General features: G+C 55.4%; 1 protein-coding gene across 1 annotated transcript in view; it reads left to right on the top strand.

The window, feature by feature from the left end:
* The window catches only part of CPAMD8 (C3 and PZP like alpha-2-macroglobulin domain containing 8), a gene marked incomplete at both ends in the record, with an annotated part of 70,652 nt that overhangs the window by 43,769 nt on the left and 7,735 nt on the right, over positions 1-19,148 (top strand). The window contains 16 exons of the mRNA XM_080715416.1: positions 1,152-1,305; positions 2,459-2,589; positions 4,287-4,338; positions 4,984-5,282; positions 7,782-8,007; positions 9,179-9,355; positions 10,330-10,411; positions 11,408-11,564; positions 12,321-12,395; positions 12,715-12,880; positions 14,232-14,318; positions 14,407-14,543; positions 14,914-15,069; positions 15,147-15,209; positions 15,959-16,176; positions 18,688-18,775. Of these exons, the coding sequence (XP_080571542.1) occupies positions 1,152-1,305; positions 2,459-2,589; positions 4,287-4,338; positions 4,984-5,282; positions 7,782-8,007; positions 9,179-9,355; positions 10,330-10,411; positions 11,408-11,564; positions 12,321-12,395; positions 12,715-12,880; positions 14,232-14,318; positions 14,407-14,543; positions 14,914-15,069; positions 15,147-15,209; positions 15,959-16,176; positions 18,688-18,775 (2,268 nt within the window). The remainder of the gene's footprint in view (positions 1-1,151; positions 1,306-2,458; positions 2,590-4,286; positions 4,339-4,983; positions 5,283-7,781; positions 8,008-9,178; positions 9,356-10,329; positions 10,412-11,407; positions 11,565-12,320; positions 12,396-12,714; positions 12,881-14,231; positions 14,319-14,406; positions 14,544-14,913; positions 15,070-15,146; positions 15,210-15,958; positions 16,177-18,687; positions 18,776-19,148) is intronic.

Here is a 19,148-nt window from a genome sequence, read left to right as displayed (position 1 = left end):
TCTGACCCTCATCCCCACTAAACACCACGGGTGAATTACATTTTCACCCTGGTAATACCTCACAGTGGGAACTAAATTTCAACACATGGCCAGGCGTGGTGGCGCACGCTTGTCATCCCCGCGCTTGGGAGGCTGAGATGGGAGGATCGTGCAGGTTGAAGCCAGCCTCAGCTACTTAGTGAGGCTCTCAGCAACGTAGTGAGACCCTGTTTAAAAAAAAAAAAAAGGTCTGGGAGTATAGCCCGGAGGTAGAAAGCCTCTGGGTTCCACCCCCAGTACCACCAAAAAAAAAAAAAAAAAAAAAAAAAAAAAATTCAACACATGAAGCTGGGTGTGATGGTGCAGTCTGTAATCCCAGCATTTGGGAGGCTGAGACTCAGCAGTTTAGGGAGACATCCAGCAATTTAGCAAGATTGTTTCAAAATAAAGAATAAAAAATAGGGCTAGGGGTGTAGCTCAGAGGTAGAATGCCCCTGGGCTCAATCTCCAGTACCACTAAAAGAGAAAAAAATTTTTCAACACATGGAGCCCATAGACACACATAAGAGACACATTCAGACCGCAGCAGGGGGCTGCCCTGGGCTCGGGGGAGGCAGGGGTGGGACTCGCCATCTAAGCACTAAGCGGGAAGGGGTGGGGGCAGAGGCACGTGGGCTGGAGTGGAGCAGGAGGGTGAGTTAATGGAGCTGCCATCTCTGACTTCGTGGCCTTCTGTGGCCTGGGGCAGGGGGTGGAGGTACCCAGGTGCAACCGAGCTTTTTATAAAGGGCCAGAGAGTAAATATTTCAGTCTTGGCCAGGCACAGGGTCTCTGTCCCAGCAACTGAACTTAGCTTTTGTTGTTCAAAAGTAGCTGAAAATTTTTCTGTGCCTGAATGGGTGTGTTAGTGCGAGGGTGAGAGGGTCCGTGTGGGGTTGGGGGGCAGCAGAGAGGCCGCCCTCAGACCGGAAGGCACCAGGGTGGGTGCCATCCCCACTTGGGATGCAGTGGGGTCAGGGAAGGCCCAGGACCGGGCAGCTGGCCGAGGCGGGTTGTCTGTTCTGTGCGGGGAGTGGGGAGCGTGGCCTCTGGAGAGGCCCGCCCGGCTGGCGGGCGCGGGGCGCTGCGGGTGCTGGAGGCTGCGCCCCAGGAGCAGATGCTGTCTTCTGCAGGTATACCTGAAGATTTCTGTCCCCCAGGGCGTCTGGTTCGTGGGGCACCCCGGCAAGCGCCACCTGACCAAGAAGACATGTGTGGCTTCCAGGGAGACAGAGCCCACCTGGGTCGCTCTGTCCTTCAGTGACCTGGGGCTCATCAACATCACAGGTGAGAACGCCCCCTCCCCCGCCACCAGGGCTCCAGGCTCTGATGCCACTTGGGGGAGGGGTGGGTGGAGCAGCAGGTAAGGTGAGGACCAGCTGGGGCCAGCAGGACAGAGGTGGGGAGGGTTGGACGGTGCCAGGATAAGGTGCCCAGTGCATTTAGGACAGGTACATGTGCGCAGACATATGCACGAAGAAACCCATGCGCGGAGCCAGGCCTGGTGGCGCTCACCTGTAGTCTCAGTACTTGGAAGGCTAAGTCAGGAAGATCATAGGTTCGAGGCCAGCCTCAGCAACTTTGCTAGACCTGGTTTCAAAAATAAAAAAAATAAAGCTGGGCATGGTGGCTTATGCTTGTAATCCCAGTACTTGGGAGGGTGAGACAGGAGGATGGCAGTTTTGCAGCCAGCCTCAGCTACTTGCACACTTGGGAATATATGTCCTCTGAAACTTAGTAAGGCTCGGTTTCAAAATAAAGAATAAGCCGGGCGTGGTGGCGCACGCTTGTAATCCCCGCGCTTGGGAGGCTGAGACAGGAGGATCACATGGGTTCGAAGTCAGCCTCAGCTACTTAGTGAGGCTCTCAGCAACTTAGTGAGACCCTGTTTCCAAATAAAATATTTAAAAAAAACGGGTCTGGGAGTATAGCCTGGAGGTAGAAAGCCTCTGGGTTCCACCCCCAGTACCACTTAAAAAATATATATATATAGGTCTGGGAGTGTAGCCTGGAGGTAGAAGGGTTTCCAGGAACCCCAGTACCACAGAGAGAGAGAGAGAGAGAGAGAGAGAGAGAGAGAGAGAGAGAGAGAGAGAGAGAGAAGAAGAAGAAGAAGAAGAAGAAGAGAGAATGGAAGGAAGAAAAAAGAATAAATAGGGCCTGGATATAGCTTGAAGGTAGAATGTCCCTGGGCTCAATCCCCAGTGTCAAAAAATGTAAAACTGCACAAACATACATGCACACTACCCCTCATGTCCACTCATGGGAACATATGCTCACATGTGCACACACTGGTACACACACACGGACACACACGCGCATATATGCACACGGGCAGATGCATGTATGCACGCCCACTGACGCCGGGATGAGGTAGGGCAGGGCGTCCACTCCCCCTGCTCCGGACACGTGCTCGAGACCAGCCATCAGATCTTCACAGCCAAAGCCCTGGCGTACGGAGACTCGAGCTGCTGCGGGGACCGGAGGCCCAGCAGACCCCCGGAGGAGAGCCCCCCGGACCGCAAGCTGCCGGCGGGCACGGACCACGTCCGGCGCAGCGTCCAGGTGGAGGTCAGCCTCGCCTTCGCCTCGGGGCTGGGCCTGAGGCGCCATCCCGGGGCACCTGGTGATGGGGAGCCGCGTGGGGGCGGGGGCTGGGTCGACGCGGGAACGGCTGGGGTTGGGGTCCCTCTGGCTGGAGAACCGGGGTCCGGTTGCGCCTCGCAGAGCTGAGATGCCAGGCAGAGCGGCCGAAGGGGCGTCCCGGCCGGCTGACCATTGCGGAGGGCCCCGTGCCTCGCGTGCGTGTCCGGAGCCATGCTGGGGGGCTGTGACTTGCGTTTGGGGCGCAGAGGCCGCAGCGGGGCAGCTCCGGGCCTCTTACCCAGGGTCTGCTGCTTACCCGCGGGCTCGGCTTTTCCAGGCCCGCAGAAAATTGGGGCTCACTCTGTGCCCCAGAGGGGGACGAGGCTGGGTATGCCAGGCCACCGTGCCGCCCTCTGCAGGGCTGCTGGGATGCTTCAGAACTCGGTTCAGCCCTCGGGTGCAGGGATGCCCAGCGGAGCGCCCAGCTGCCCCTCCCCAGACCCCGCCGACGTCCCGTGTCCTGAGCGCTGTGCACACCGGTGTCACCGGGAGCCCCGCGATGGGGCGGCTCTAACGGGAAAGGCGGAGCCCCCTGGCGGCCCTGACTGCAGGCGAGGAAGTCTGGGGTCCTGGCTGTCTTCCCTGCCTAGGTGTCTGTTTGTCTGTCTCTGCCTCTGTCTGTCTCTGTCTCTCTCTCCTTTTCTCTCTCTTCCTTTTTGTTTCGTATTGGGAAATGAAGCCAGGGGTATTCTACTTCTGACCTACACCCACAGGCTTTTTTACTTTTTCATTTTGAAACTGGCTCTTCTAAGCCCAATTTTATATCTTATTTGGAAACAGGGTCTCACAAAGTAGCTGAGAGCCTCACTAAGCTGCCAAGACTGGCCACAGACCTGTAATCCTCCTGTCTCAGCCTCCTAAGTACCGGGATGACAGCCATGTTCTCTTTTAAGGAACAAGACAGCTGGGCCTGGAGGCACATGCCTAAAATCCCAGTACTTGGGAGGCTGAGACAGGAGGATCACAGATTCAAGGCCAGCCTCAGCAACTTAGTGAGACCGTGTTTCAAAATAAAAAACAGAATGGGGCTGAGGGTGTAGGTCAGAGGTAGGATGTCCCTGGATTCAATCCCCAGATTGAGAGAGGATCTCTCTCTCTCTCTCTCTCTCTCTCTCTCTCTCTCTCTCTCTCTCTCTCTCTCTCTCATTATGAGATGGCAGCCTTTCTAAGCACCAGCGGACTTGCACAGAAGACTCAGGTGCAGGAGTCCCAGTGGATGAGTTAAGAACAAAGGGTGCCGTGTGCAGACAGTGGGCGAGGCTCGCCACGGCAGACCTGGGCCCTTTTCCGGGTGCTTGTGGGCATCTAGAGGGGTCGTGAAATGGCGGGGTGGGGGGTGGCCAGGAGGACAGGGCGTGCCGCGGGAAGCCGGGTAAGTCTCCAAGTAGTCAGTGAGTTTTGCTTGGGGAGCAAGGGCGTGTCCTCAGCATCCCTGCCTGGACCTGGGAGGCGAGTGACCTGGTCCTCTGTGCACCTGTGACCTGGGCGCCACCCTGCGGGCTCCACCTGGGCCGGGCAGCGCTGTGTGTGGTCCTGACTCAGAGCCGCCGCCCCCGTGGGCCCGGAGGCTCCCCCTGAGTGGACCCCCGTCCTGCACTCAGTTTTCTGCTTTTCCGTTTCAGCCTGAAGGAGCTCCCAGATCATACACCTACAGCGCTTTCTTCTGTCCCAGCGGTGAGTCCCCTGACCCCGCTCTGCATGTGGGGGCCACCTGGCTGGGTCAGGACTTGGGGCCCCCCCACCTCAGTGTGACAGCTGCAAAGACAGGACTCAGCTGGTCATGTCACACACCTGTCATCCTGTACTCGAGGCTGAGACAGGAGGATCGCGGTTCGCGGACAGCCTCAGCTACTTAGTGAGGCCTTTTGCAACTCAGTGAGACCCTGTTTCAAAATAAAGAATAAAAAATAGGGCAGGGGGTGTAACTTGGAGGTAGAATGCCCTGGGTTCCATCTCCAGTACCACAAAAGAAAGAAGAAAGAAAGAAAGAAAGAAAGAAAGAAAGAAAGAAAGAAAGAAAGAAAGAAAGAAGGAAGAGGAGAAAGAACAATGGAGCTGTGCGTGGTAGCATTCTCCTGTAATCCCAGTACTTGGGAGGCTGAGACAGGAGGGTCGCAGGACTGAGGCCAGCCTCACAAACGTAGTGAGACCCTGTCTCAGAATCTGTCCCTTAGCATTTTGTTTCTCTTGCACCCCGGTCGGTGTTTCCGTTAAGCCAGCGCGGCCCTCCCTGTCATGGTGAGACCTGCCCCTGCGTTGGACGCAGGCCAGGCAGGTGCCGGGCGCCTCCCGACGCTGCGCCTCTCTTCCTCCACCCAGAGAGAATCCACATCTCCACACCCAACAAGTACGAGTTCCAGTACGTGCAGACGCCGCGGCGCCTCAGCCATTTCGACGTGGCCGTGCGAGCCCACAACGATGCTCGGGTGGCCTTGTCCCCTGGGCCCCGGGACACGGCCGGCATGGTCGAGATCGTCCTGGGGGGCCGCCAGAACACCAGGTCCTGGATCTCCACCAGCAAGATGGGCGAGCCCGCGGCCAGCGCGCCCACAGCCAAGGTCCTCTCCTGGGAGGAGTTCAGAGCCTTCTGGATCAGCTGGCGTGGCGGGCTCGTCCAGGTACCGCCTGGGAGCCTCGGGCTCCCTGGGGTGTGCTGCTTCCTCATCTGTGAGCAGAAGGGGACGGGAGAAGTGTGGAGCGCCTCAGCGGCGCACTGTCTGTCTGGAGTCTGCTGGCCCTTCCTTCCTCCATCCTCTCTCTCTCTCTCTCTCTCTCTCATATAGGGGATCAAACCTACAGGCATTCTACCTCCAACTACACTCACAGACTGGTGGCTTTTGTGTGTGTGTGTGTCGTACTGGGGGTGGCCTAAACTCCCAGACCTATTTTATACTTTATTTGGAAACAGGGTCTCACTAAGTTGCTGTGAGCCTCACTAAGTAGCTGAGTGAGGCTGGCTTCGAACCTGCGCGATCCTCCTGTCTCAGCCTCCCAAGCACGGGGATTACAAGTGTGCGCAACCACGCCCGGCTTTTTTTTTTTTTTTTTTCATTTCTTAGCCACGTGGCGCCTCCCTGTCTCGGGCAGCGCACACACTGGGTATAAAGGTCTAGAATCTTCCTAGCCTTCGGCTCTATTGTTTTGGGCAGTATTAGCTGCTCATCAACGAGGCTGCTTTGATGTCATACACAAAGTTTTTCTTCTCTGTATCTAGACCGGATCACAAGGAGAGGGGTAAACAGAGGCACCGGTTGCCTCCCTTGCAAGTTTTTAGGGCTAATGGTTTCAGCTGACTCTTAAGGCTTTTACTATAGGTTAATGATTAGAATGAAGGTCAGAGATAGAGGGGAAATCTGCGTTTGTAATTGCTGTGACTGGCTTCCACAGCATCTGAATTCTGACTAGGTTTTATTACCATTTGAGCAAAGCCGAGGGCGTTTAGAGGCTTAGACAAATTACTAGAAAATTTATTTTACACGGACTCAGTTTCTCTCACAGTCCTGATCTTACATCACCGGAGCAATTCGTGTGGAAAATTAAAAGAATCATTACCAAAAGAATAATAGTTATGAAAGAATATCTAAGAGTGGGGGAGTACTTTGGCCAGAGACAACACTTCCCCTAGGGGCTTCACTTACTTTAAGCCAGCCAATTTCCTGCATGGGAAATCCTTCATGCAGATGCCAAGGAAGAGGAAGTAATCGCGGCACTCCCAGACCTATTTTATACTTTATTTGGAAACAGGTTCTCACTAAGTTACTGAGAGCCTCACTCAGTAGCTGAGGCTGGCTTCGAACCTGCGCGATCCTCCTGTCTCAGCCTCCCAAGCGCGGGGATTACAAGTGTGCGCCACCACGCCCGGCTTTTTTTTTTTTAATTTGGAAATAGGGTCTTGCTAGGTTGCTGAGTGCCTCTCTAAATTGCAGAGGCTGGCTTCAAACCTGTGATTTTCCAGTCTCAGCCTCCCAAGTTACAGGATTACAGGTGTGCACCACCACACCCGGCACTAGAGTTTCTCTCTCTTCTTTCCTTCCTCCCTCCCTTCCTCCCTCCTTCCCCCCTTTCTTCTGGAGATGGAACCCAGAGACATTCTACTTCTGAGCTACACTTCTCTCTCTCTCTCTCTCTCTCTCTCTCTCTCTCTCTCTCTCTCTCTCTCTCTTCAGTACTGGGGCTGGAACCCAGGGACATTCTATCTCTGAGCTGCACCCCCAGCCTTTTTTTTTAATTTTTTATTTTAAAACAGGGTCTCCCTGAATTGCAGAGGGCCCGGCTTCTAATTTTTTTTTTTTTTATTGTTGACTTTGAAACAGAGTCTCACGAAGTTGCAGAGGTCCTCATTGCGTAGCTGAGGCTGGCTGCAAACCCACGATCCTCCTGTCTCAGCCTCCCAAGTGCTGGGATTACAAGTGTGCGCCACCGTACCCAACTGGAGTTTCTTTGAAAAGATGTAACAAGAGCCGGGCATTGTGGCACATGCCTATGATCTCGGTACTTGGGGGGCTAAGAAAGGAGGATTGCATGTTTGAGGGCAGCCTCAGCAACTTAGTGAGATCTCGTCTCAAAAATAAAAATAAAATAGGGGAGGGTGTGTAGCTTGGAGGTAGAATGCCCCCAGGTTTAATCCCCAGTAATCAAGGGGGGGGGGTGATGTAGCAGGAGTGCTAAAGAGGAAGTGTCCAAATATCTGGCCGTGGAGAGGGGGTGATGGTTGGTCCAGGAGAAAGAGTAGATATGAGTGTGCAAAGGGGGGCCAGTGGTTCTTTCTGGGCCAAAGAAAGGGAACCTAGAAAAAGGAATCACATGTACAGCATCGTAAAGGAAGGGCATAGCCAAACTGGGTTTTGAAGTGTGAGTAGGAGGTCACTTGGTCAAATAGGAATGATATTCTAGATATGAGGAGCCTGGCGCTTTGGAACCTGCAGACATCTCATTTGCATTTCCATTGACCATTTAGTGGACAGGACTACCTCTAGTACCTTCCTCTTGCCTCTGACGCCCTGAGGGTCCTGCCCAGCCAGCACTATGAGTGGCTGAGGCCTCTGACCATCACTTGATAGCTGGTGTACCGCCAGTGCAACCTGCTGGTGTCCAGGAGCCCTGGTCTCTTCCTCCAGGTTGGCCATGGTCCAGAGCCCTCCAATGACACTGTCATCCTGGCCTGGGCCCTCCAGAGGCCACTGGAGGTCAAGTTCATCGGCTTCTCTACGGGCTGGGGCTCTGCAGGCGAGTTCCGCATCTGGAGAAAGACGGAGGTGGACGAGAGCTATGGCGAGGCCTTCACCCTGAGCATCCCGCACGGCGCCATTCCCGGGTCCCAGCGGGCCACCGCCTCTGTCATAGGTACATCTGGCCCAGAGGAGGACGGGCAGCAGCCCAGGTCCATCCCTGGCTCGGCCTCGTGGGTTTTCCTAGGGACTCATGCTCTTGAGTTCTCCACCCTCTCATACACTCACCTGACAAAATTGGGAGCAGGAGGCCAAGGAGAAAAGGACAGAGTGCCAAAGGGACAAAAAAAAACAGAAGAGTTGAAATTTCAAGGGAAAAAGGCTGGGCGTGGTGGCGCACGCTTGTAACCCCAGTCCTTGGGAGGCTGGGACAGGAGGATTGCAGGTCTGTAGGCAGCCTCAGCTACTTAGTGAGGTCCTCTGCGACTTAGTGAGACCTTGTTTCCAAATTAAAAAAAAATAGGGCTTGGGGTATAGCTCAGAGATAGAATGCTTCTGGGTTCCATCCCCAGTACCACAAAAATAAATAAGTAAATGAAAGAGAGAGAGAGAGAGAGAGAGCGCGCGCGCAGGAAGGAGAGGGAGGAGAGACCATTAAAGTGCACAAACAATATCCCATATGTGTGGAAACTTTTTAAAAAAATCTAAATACTCATGGTTACAGAGAAAATCACATTTAATATTGGAAATTAGAAAAAATTATTTAGACTAGAATAAGAATGGCTATATCGACATCCTGACTTTGGCGGGGTGCAGCTAAAGTTGTACTTAGAGGACAATGTATAGCCTGAAAAATGCGTTAACTTTAAAACCTTGAAAGGGCCGGGCTTGTCATCCCCGCGCTCGGGAGGCGGAGATCGCGCTGGTTCGGAGCCAGCCTCGCTGGCTTAAGAGACCCTGTTTCCAAATAAAAGAAATATAAAGTAGGTCTGGGAGTGTAGCCTGGGGGTAGAAGGGCTTCCAGGAACTCCTGTACCACCAAAAAAAAAAAAAAAAAAAAAAATTGAAAGAAAGATGAATTCAATATAATGAAATGCTAGCATCTATGTTAAAACCACAGCACACAGAAGGCAGCATATAGGAGAGGTGAGCAGATGGTCACCAGAGCTGGTCCAGAGGTGGTCCGAGTGGGCAGAGGGTACAGTCTGGTCCCAGAGGGCAGCACCAGGGGTCCGCGGTCAGGTGCCTGGGGTAAGATCGCGGGGGTTCCCATATCTAGAGAAAACTGTTCCAGGCTCTGTGGGGTAGGGACAGCCCCCACCCCACCTGCCCCTCCTTCCCACCAGGAGACGTCATGGGGCCAACGCTGAATCATCTGAGCAGCCTCCTGCGGCTGCCCTTTGGCTGTGGAGAGCAGAACATGGTCCACTTTGCTCCCAATGTCTTCGTCCTGAAATATCTTCAGAAAACCCGGCAGCTCAGCCCCGAGGTGGAGAGGGACACAGCTGAGTACCTGGTTCAAGGTGTGCGGGGAGCTGTGCAGGTGTTGGGGGGGGCAGCCTCGGCTCTCTGACCCGCTCGGGTGGACACAGGATGGGCGCAGGAGTCGGGGAGGAAGTGGACAGAAGAGGCTGCTCGGGCTCCCCACTCTGGTCACTGTCTGCGGGAGCTCGGGATCTCAGCGGTTCGGATGAGACCAGAATGTTGGTGCTCATCCTGGGGAGAGGAGGAGCATCTTCACAGGGGCTCTGAGCCGCATGTGGCGGCGCACACTTGTCATCCCAGTACTTGGGAGACTGGGTCGGGAGGATCTTAGGTTCACAGCCAGCCTCAGAAAGTAATGAGACTAAGCCGGGCGTGGTGGCGCACGCTTGTAATCCCAGCATTTGGAGGCTGAGACAGGAGGATCGCGGTTCGAGGACAGTCTCAGCTACTTAGTGAGGCCCTCTGCAACTCAGTGAGACCCGGTTTCAAAATAAAGAATAAAAATAGGGCAGGGGGTGTAGCTCGGAGGTCGAATGCCCCTGGGTTCCATCCCCAGACCTGCAAAAGAAAAAAAAAAAAAAAAAGAAAAAGAAAGTAGTGAGACTCATCAACTGAGAAAGACCCTATTTAAAAATAAAAATAAAATAGCTCAGAGGTAGAACGTCTCTGGGTTCAATCTCCAGTACCATTAAAAAACAAAACAAGCTGGGCATGGTGAGACTGAGGGTGTAGCTTGGAGGTGCAATGCCCCTGGGTTCCATCCCCAGTACCGCAAAACAAAACAAAACAAGTGTGTGTGGTCAGTTTTAAGGAACTCACATGTGATGTGGGGCGGTTTCAAGGACTCCAAATGTTGGTGTGGGGCCGTTCGAGGAGCCCAGATGTGGTATAAAGCAGTTTCAAGGACCCCAGTTGTGACGTACCATTGCTGGGAAGTCCCTGCTGAAGGACCTGGCAGAGGGTCTGGCATGGGCTATTCAGCAGCACATGGTCCCCTCTCCTGGCTCCGTAGGTTATCAGCGACAGCTGACCTACAGGCGTCAGGACGGCTCCTACAGCGCGTTTGGGGAGCGGGATTCCTCTGGGAGTTTGTGGTGAGTCCCACGTCCCCAGGCATGTGGAACTGGGGTGGGGTTCCTATCCCCTTCCCCGGAGGTTCAGAGGAAGGGAGGCAGGGGCCAGCCGGGCTTGGCCAGGGCTGATGGTTGTTACTATGGCGACCAAGAGCCCAGCTTCGGGGCCCACTGTCTGCGGGGAGGGTGACCCCAGGGAGGCGCGTGGATCAGACCGCTGGTACCAGGAGACCTGGAAACTCTCCTGTGTGGGGTTCCTGAGAGGTCCAGAATCCAAGAATCCAACCTGGAAGCTTTAAAACTTGTGGCCCACGCTTGTAATCCCAGCGCTTGGGAGGCGGAGACAGGAGGATCACAGGTTTGCAGCCAGCCTCAGCTACTTAGGCCCTCCACAACTTGGGGAGACCCTGTTTCAAAATAAAGAGTAAGCCGGGCGTGGTGGCGCACGCTTGTCATCCCTGCACTTGGGAGGCAGAGACGGGAGGATCGCGCAAGTTCGAAGCCAGCCACGTGTGCTGGCTTAGGAGACCCTGTTTCCCAAATAAAAATGTAAAAATAGGTCTGGGAGTGTAGCCCAGAGGTAGTTGGGCTTCCAGAAACCCCAGTACCACCAAAATAAATAAATAAGAATAAAAAATAGGGCTGGGGATGTAGCTCAAAGGTAGAGTGCCCCTAGGCTCACTCCTTGGTACTGCAGCCAACAACAAACAAAAGTCAGGATCCCTGCAGTTGGTTCCTGCGATCCAAGGACCACACGTGAGTGGCTGCTGGATCCTGAACAAGATCGGGGCTCGGGCAACCCGGCGTAAGGTGCGAGATGTCGGCGGGAGCAGTTCTGGCGCCCAGCGCGGGGCTCCCTCTCTCACCATACACCAGTGGCCTCTCACAGGGCGGGGTGCCGGCCCGGGCTAGCTCAGCCTCTAGTGCCTTGAAGATGCGCGTCCTCCCCGCTTCTGCGCAGGGTGCGGCCGTGTCTCGCCCTGTCCTCACGCTGCCCCTTGCCTGGTCCTCTTTCAGGCTCACGGCTTTTGTCCTGAAGTCCTTCGCCCAGGCTCGAAGCTTCATTTTCATCGACCCCCAGGAGCTGGAGGCCGCCAAGGGCTGGATCATCCAGCAGCAGCTTGCTGATGGCTCCTTCCCGCCAGTGGGCAGGCTCCTGAACAAGGACATCCAGGTGGACGACCTCCTGCCGGAGAGCTGGAGGGAGGGCTGGGCTGAGCCTGGAGGCAGAATGGGCCCCAAGAGACCGGCCAGTGGCAGGAGGTGGGGCCTGGACAGGCTGAGCAGAGGGGGGCGGAGGCAGGGCGGGGCTAAGGATGGTAGGGGGTGGCTAGTAGTGGGTGTGGGCAGGGGCATGGCTTAATAGGAAGAGGTCTGGACCGCAGAGATGCAGGGAGGGGAGGGGCCAGAGCTAGTAAAAGGGCGGGGCTAAGGCTGGAGGGAGTGCAGGCAGCGAGAGGGTGGTCAGAGTTGGGTGGTGGGTGGGGTTGTGATAGGGCGGGGCCAGAGCTGGAGGAAAGGCTTTGCAACTGGAGGAGGCGCGGCCAGTGCTGGAGGAGGGGCGGGGCCTGGGAGGGCGGGGCCAGTGTGGGATGGGGAGGGTCTGAGGCTGGAGCCAAGGCTGGGCAGAAGGAGGGAAGGGCCAGTGTTAGTGATGGGCGGGGCCTGGGCAGCAGGGCGGGGAGGTGGGCGTGGCTAAGGCTGGAGACAGGGCTGGGCAGAGGGAGGGCCAGTGCTGGTGATGGGCGGAGCCTGGGCAGCAGGGCGGGAGGGGCGGGGCCACGGCTGGAGGTGGGCGTGGCTCGGTCTGGAAGCTGGGCTAGCAGCGAGGGGCAAGGCTGGTGTTGGGTGATGGGCCAAGGAGGGGCAGGACCGCGGGGAGAAGCTGCCTGTCTCCCTTGGGCCAGTCAAAGCCCTTCTCCTCTTGCAGGGCGGCATGCATGGCGCAGTCCCGCTGACGGCCTACGTGGTGGCTGCTCTCCTGGAGACCGACACAGCATCGGAGGTGAGTGGAGGCGGAGGCCAGGGAGCTCGGGGCCAGTGGTCGGGGCTGGAGGAGCAGGGGGACAGTCCTCCCCTAATTGCAGAGTTTATCCTGCCTTCCCCGGTGTTTCTGCATTGATCTGTTATATTCCCGGGCTGCATTTGGAAAAAGGGGCACTGAGTGAAAATAAAACGAGAGGAGTTTAAAAGTGAGAGTGGCAGACGGTGGGAGCCACAGAAGGATGCAAAGGGGGCGGCTGCGAGCCATCTAGGAGCCTGTGGCGGTGTGGCTGGAATGGGGCCCAGCAGCCTTCAGGAGCTCTGTGTCGCCCACCCTGTAGGAGGAGAGGGCTACCATTGCAAAAGCGAGGTGCTTCCTGGAGTCAGAAGGGCCCCTGGCCACAGACCCCTACAGCTGCGCGCTCGCGGCCTACGCGCTGACCCTGCTCCGCAGCCCCGCAGCCCCCGCAGCACTGCGCAAGCTCCGCGGCCTCGCCGTCACGCAGGGTAGGTGCCCCGGCCGGAGGTGCGGAGGCCACGGGGTTGGGGCTGCCGCCCCGGGGCCCACAGCGACACCTGCCAGCCTGTGGGGAAACCTAGCTCACTGGTTGATTTTTTGTGTATCGTATGAGCCGTTTGTTTCTACGTCTACTGGTGACTTCATTTTAGAAAGAACTTGTCTAAGGTCTTAGCTGCCCGAGCATCTTCCCCACCTGTGAAACAGGGGACTCTGATGCCCAGGGGGTGCTTGCAAAAATAGTCATCAATTGGTGATGTCTGCTTGGAACACAAAAGCAACTCTTGATTAGTAATGTCTGCAGGGGCACAGGAAGGTGACTATCGATTAGTGATACCTGCCATGGGCATAAGAAGGCAGCTCTTGATCAATGATCTGTTCCATGGGCACAGGAAGGCAGTTATTGATTAATGATGTCTCTCGTAGGTATAGGTAAGCAGCCGTTGATCAATGTCTTCCATGAGTACAAAAAAGCATCTATTGAATAATGATGTCTTCCAGGGGCACAAGAAGGAAGCTATTAATAAGTGATAATGTTTGCCAGGGACATAGAAAGGCAAATTATTTTTCTTTTGCAGTACTGGGGGATGAACCCAGGGGCACTATACCTCCAAGCTCAACCCCGAGCCCTGTTTTTTATTCTTTACTTTGAAACAGGGTCTCACTGAGTTGCAAAGGGCCTCACTAAGTAACTGAGGCTGTCTGTGAACCATGAGTCTCCTGTCTCAGCCTCCCAAATGCTGGGATTACAAGTGTGTGCCACCATGCCTGGGGGGAGACAACTTTTTTTGTGTGCATATGTGGTACTGGGGGATATTCTACCTCTGAACAATACCCCCAGCCCTATTTTAGTTTTTGTTTTGAAACAGGGTCTCACTAGGTTGCTGAGAGTCTTGTTATGCTGCTGAGGCTGTCCTAGAATCCTCTTGTCTCAGCCTCCTAAGTACTAGGATTACAGGCATGCACCAACATGTCTAGCTGGAGAGCAACTATTGATTAGTGATGTCTGCTGGAGGCATAGGAAGGACACTATTTATCAGTAGTGTCTGTTAGGTGCACAGATAGGCAACTATTGATTAGTGATGTCTGCCAGGGCCATGGGCAGGCAGCCATTGATTAATGATGTCATGGGCACAGGAACGACTGGGCTGTTATGTGTTTGAAAATATAAAATGTAGCCAGAGGCCCTTCCTGTCCCAGCTGTTTTTGTCTTGGCACCTTCCTCCCACTGAGGTTTAGCCCCTCAGTATCCCTTCTTGATGCCGGGTGCACAGACACTACTGTGGGATGCAGACGGGGCACTGGTGGGATGGTGGCCCCTGACCAGCATTGTCCTTGTAGATGGGGTCACCCACTGGAGCTTGACGGGCTCCCAGGGTGTGGACAAGGATGGATTCCTGAGCTTCAGCGACGGGGCCTCTCAGTCAGGTACCGGCCTGCCCCAGCCCCCGGAGCCCAACTTGGTGCTGGCCCCGTATCCCTGAGCCCTGGGTCCAGATGGCCTTTTCCACTGCAGTGGTTTCAGCGGAGGTGGAGATGACAGCCTATGCCCTGTTGACCTACACCCTTGTGGGGGATGCGGCTGCGGCTCTGCCGGTGGTGAAGTGGCTCTCCCAGCAGCGGAACGCGCTTGGGGGCTTCTCCTCCACCCAGGTGAGCCAAGTGGAACCGGACAGAGGGCCTTAGGTCTGCGTAGGGTCACTGGAGTCCAGCTGTGTGGCTCTGAGCTGGCCGGGCTCTCCTGTAGCCTTCGGGGTGACAGGGCCCAAGAGTGAGTGAACGAGTGTGTGTGTGTGTGTGTGTGTGTGTGTGTGTGTGTGTGTGTGTGAAGGACAGGTGCTCCTGGACCCTTGGCTGGAGCCCGTCCCTGGTCTCTTTGGAGACACCTATTTGCTTGTACCTGGTTCGCTCTCCAACCCAGCCCCGAGGCTGCCCCATCTCCCACCAGGCTTCCCTAGACAGGGGCTGGCCAGCCATCTGGCTCCTCCAGGGGCTCCCAGCAGTTTCTCCTCGGTGTCCCCAGGACACCTGCGTGGCTCTGCAGGCTTTGGCAGAATATGCCATCTTGTCGTACGCCGGCGGCATCAACCTCACGGTCTCCTTGGCTTCCACCAACCTGGACTACCAGGAGACCTTCAAGCTGCACGCAGCCAACCAGAAGGTCCTGTGGACGACGGCGGTGCGTGCCTGAGGACGGGCAGGTGGATGTGTCTCAGCAGAGGGGCGGGCAGGGCCTCACGGGTCTTCTCTCTCCAGATCCCCAGCCTCCCCACGGGGCTGTTTGTGAGTGCCAAGGGGGATGGCTGCTGCTTGCTGCAGGTAAGGCTTTGGGGTGAGCAGCATCTGGAACCCGGGGGCCCCTGGAGGGGAAGGCAGTGGCCGGGGAGGGGGCTCCCAGCTTCACCTCAGGCCTGGCCATATGAAGCAGATGTCTGTGGGCAAGACTCCAGGAAGGGCTGTCAGCCCAGCGATACCGCAGCCCGCCCTGCCCGGGCAAGTGGCGTGGGTCCCTTTGTATATATTCTTTGGCAATTCTCCTAGGAAAATCCATTCGACCCTCAATCTAGTGGCCTGTGTTCATAAGCAGACCCAACCCACCCACTGTAGGCTTTGCCCACCGGCTCAGGGTTACCCCCCACCCCTGTGGTGGCCTGGGCAGGAAACTCAGCCTGGAATCCAGCCGGCCCTCATCACCCGCCAAGATTTAGCCCTAAAGTGGGCCGGTGCAGAGGAGTATCCACAAGTTCTGAGGAGTGGTCAGGAGTAAGCTGTACGCCATGACTCTCGCTAGCCTCAGTATCCCCAGCTCTAAAATGGAAGCCCAGATTACACCGTGGGTAAGAGGGAGACCCTGGACGGAGGTGTGGATTGGAGCCCGGCTCTGCACCCAAGAAGTGGGAAACTGGGCTGACGGCTGTATCTACACCCGCTGCCGTGGCTCCGAGGCTGAAAGAGCGAGGGTCGTCCTTGGAATTGTCACCCTAGTTTGGGCCATCTCTGCCTTCCCCACCCAACCCCTGTTGGGCAGGGCTGGGGGCCCCTAAGATTCAGACCTCCAACACCCCCAGATTGACGTCACCTACAATGTGCCCGACCCAGTGGCCAAGCCGGCCTTCCAGCTGCTGGTGAACCTCCAGGAACTCAGGGTCAAGAAGCATCCGTCCCCCGCACCCACCTCCTCAGCAGAGGGCCCCCGAGGTGGCGCCTGGTACCCAGCTGATGAGGACGACCCAGAGGCTGAAGCGCATCACCAGGAATACAAGGTGACGCTGGAGGTATGCACCAGGTAAGGCCACTTGCCCCGCTGGCAGGCACTGCTGACCTGGGGGCCCAAGGGGACCATGTGGAAGGAAACAACCCCCCTAGACCTGTGCACTCCCGGCTCTCATCAGACAGATGCTCAGTAATATTTTTGGTTTCTGTGTTGCTTTATTTCTGGTATTGGAAACTGAGCCCAGGGGCATTCTACCTCTGAGCTACATTCCCAGCCCTTAAAAAAAAATTTTTTTTTTTAGGTACTAGGTATTCTACCCCCAAGCTATACTACTCCTCAGCCCTATTCTTTTTATTCTTTATATGGAATCAAGGTCTCACTTAGTTGCAGAAGGCTTCACTAAGTAGCCGAGGCTGGCTGCAAACCTGTGATCCTCCTATCTCAGCCTCCCAAGGACTGGGATTACAAGCGTGCGCCACCACACCCCGCTAAATTTTTTGTTTTAAAATAGGATCTTGCAGCCGGGCGTGGTGGCGCACGCTTGTAATCCCCGCGCTTGGGAGGCAGAGACAGGAGGATCCCGCAGGTTCAAAGCCAGCCGCGAGCGCTGGCTTAGGAGACCCTGTTTCCAAATTTTAAAAAATGTAAAAATAGGTCTGGGAGTGTAGCCCAGAGGTAGAAGGGCTTCCAGGAACCCCAGTACTACCAAATAATAATGATAATAATAAAATAAAATAAAATAGGATCTTGCAGCCGGGCGTGGTGGTGCACGCTTGTAATCCCAGCATTTGAGAGGCTGAGACCGGAGGCTCGCGGTTCACAGACAGCCTCAGCTACTTAGTGAGGCCCTCTGCAACTCAGTGAGACCCTGTTTCAAAATAAAGAATAAAAAATAGGGCAGGGGGTGTAGCTTGGAGGTCAGATACCCCTGGGTTCCATCCCCAGACCCGCAAAATAAATAAATAAATAAATTAATTAATTAAATAAAACAGGATCTTGCTAGGTTGCTGAGTCTTGCCAGGTTGCTGAGGCTATCCTTAAACTTGCCCTTCTCCTTGTCTCAGCCTCCCAAGTCCTGGAATCACAGGCATGCACCACTACCCCAGCCCAGTGATGGGTTTTGACATGAATGAGAATAAAGGAAATACATTTTTTTTTTTTTTTTGCAGTACTGGGGATGGAATCCAGGGGCTTTCTACCTCTGAGCTACACCCCCAGCCCTATTTGTATGTGTGTGTGTGTGTGTGTGTGTGTGTGTGTGTGGCACTGGAGGTGGAATCCAGGGGCCTTTCTACCTCCGGGCTATACTCCCAGACCTATTTTTATTTGGAAACAGGGTCTCGCTAAGTTGCTGAGAGCCTCACTAAGTAGCTGAGGCTGGCTTCGAACCTGCGCGATCCTCCTGTCTCCGCCTCCCAAGCATGGGGATTACAAGCGTGCGCCACCAGGCCGGCTCTAAGGAAATACTTTTGATTAAAGACAGCAGCCCCTAGCAAGGATCAGGAGTGGGTGGCTGGGTGGAAACTCCTGAATGTGCCTGGCATCGGGTCCCTTGGTTTCCAAGGTTGAGCCCTTGCCCTGAAGAGGTTGCTTGTAGCCATGGTGACAAGGATGCTTGTTGCCACAGCAAAGATCTGGGAGCCCATAGTGGGTGGGCAAGTGGTTGTCATGGTACCTGCAGCCATCAGAGCTGCCGAAGCACCAGCCCTGACCTGAACCCTTAGCCCACATGTGTCCAAGGTCCCTGTCTTAAGAAGCTCTGGAGAAGAAAGGGCAGACGGGTCCAAGCCCCGGAGCCCTGCGTCCTGGGTCATGTGGCTGCCCTGACCCACCATCCATGTTTCTCTGCTTCACAGTGAGGTTCAAGATGCAGGGCAGTGGCCACTGTTGAACTGGGCAGGGGAAGAGGGACGCAGCGGATGGGGCCCCACAGTCTGGCTGCTTCAGACCTACTGGGTGCCATGGATCGCCCCTCATAGGGCAGCATGGGGTGCTGGATAGAACACGGCCCCCATCGAGAGACTTGGGTGAGGTTTCTCCTTGTGGCCTTCAGGTCCGGGCTATAAAATGGTCTCAGGTTGGATGTGGTGTCACACGCTTGTAATCCTAGCATTTGGGAGGTTAAGACAGGAAGACAGCGGTTCGCGGACAGCCTCAACTACTTAGTGAGGCCCTTTGCAACTCAATGAGACCCTGTTTCAAAATAACAACAACAACAAAAAAAATATATAGGGCTGGGGTGTAGCTCAGAGGTAGAATTCCCCTGGGTTCCATTAACAGAACCACACACACAAAAAAAGCCTTCCAAAATAAATTTTAAGAAATAGGGCTGGGGTGTGACTCAGAGGTAGAATGCCTCTGGGGTCCATCCCCAGTACTGAAAAACAAAAAAACAAAACAAAACAAAAAAAGCGTTTAGGAGATGAGCAGGTCAAAGATGTTGGGAGCAATGTCCTGCTGGCCAGGCCTGGCAGACTTCCCCAGGATGCCAGCCAAGGGGGCCACACGGGACGAGTGGGACTGTGCAGTGCGCCTTGGGGCCTGAGTGCGGGTGCCCCAGTCCCGCTCTCCTCTCCTTGGTAGGTGGCTGCATGCCGGGTCTTCCAACATGGCTGTCCTGGAGGTGCCGCTGCTGTCTGGCTTTAGGGCCAACACCGAGAGCCTGGAGCAGGTGAGGCCATGCTGCCGGGTGGGGTGCAGGGCCAGGTGGGGTCTGTGAACAGTGAGTGAGTGGGGGGTTTGGGCACTGAGGGTCCAGCTCAGCCCTCTGTATAATGCGTGGGTGCAGTGGGATATGGAGGTGCACACCTGTAACCCCAGTACTTGGGAGGCTGAGACAGGAGAATTAGATTCAGATTCAGAGCCGGCCTCAGCTACTTAGTGAGGCTCTCAGCAACTTAGCAGGACCCTGTTTAAAAAAAAAGGAGGGGGAGGAATTCTGAGCAAGCTGGGCATGGTGGTGCTTACTGGTAACCCCAGTACTCGGGAGACTGAGACAGGAGGATCACAGGAAGGCGGCCACATCTACTCAGTAACTTAGCAAG

The sequence above is a fragment of the Muscardinus avellanarius genome (assembly GCF_963383645.1).
Source record: "Muscardinus avellanarius genome assembly, chromosome: 18".
Classification (NCBI taxonomy): domain Eukaryota; kingdom Metazoa; phylum Chordata; class Mammalia; order Rodentia; family Gliridae; genus Muscardinus; species Muscardinus avellanarius.
This window is presented reverse-complemented; position numbering and strand designations above follow the sequence as displayed.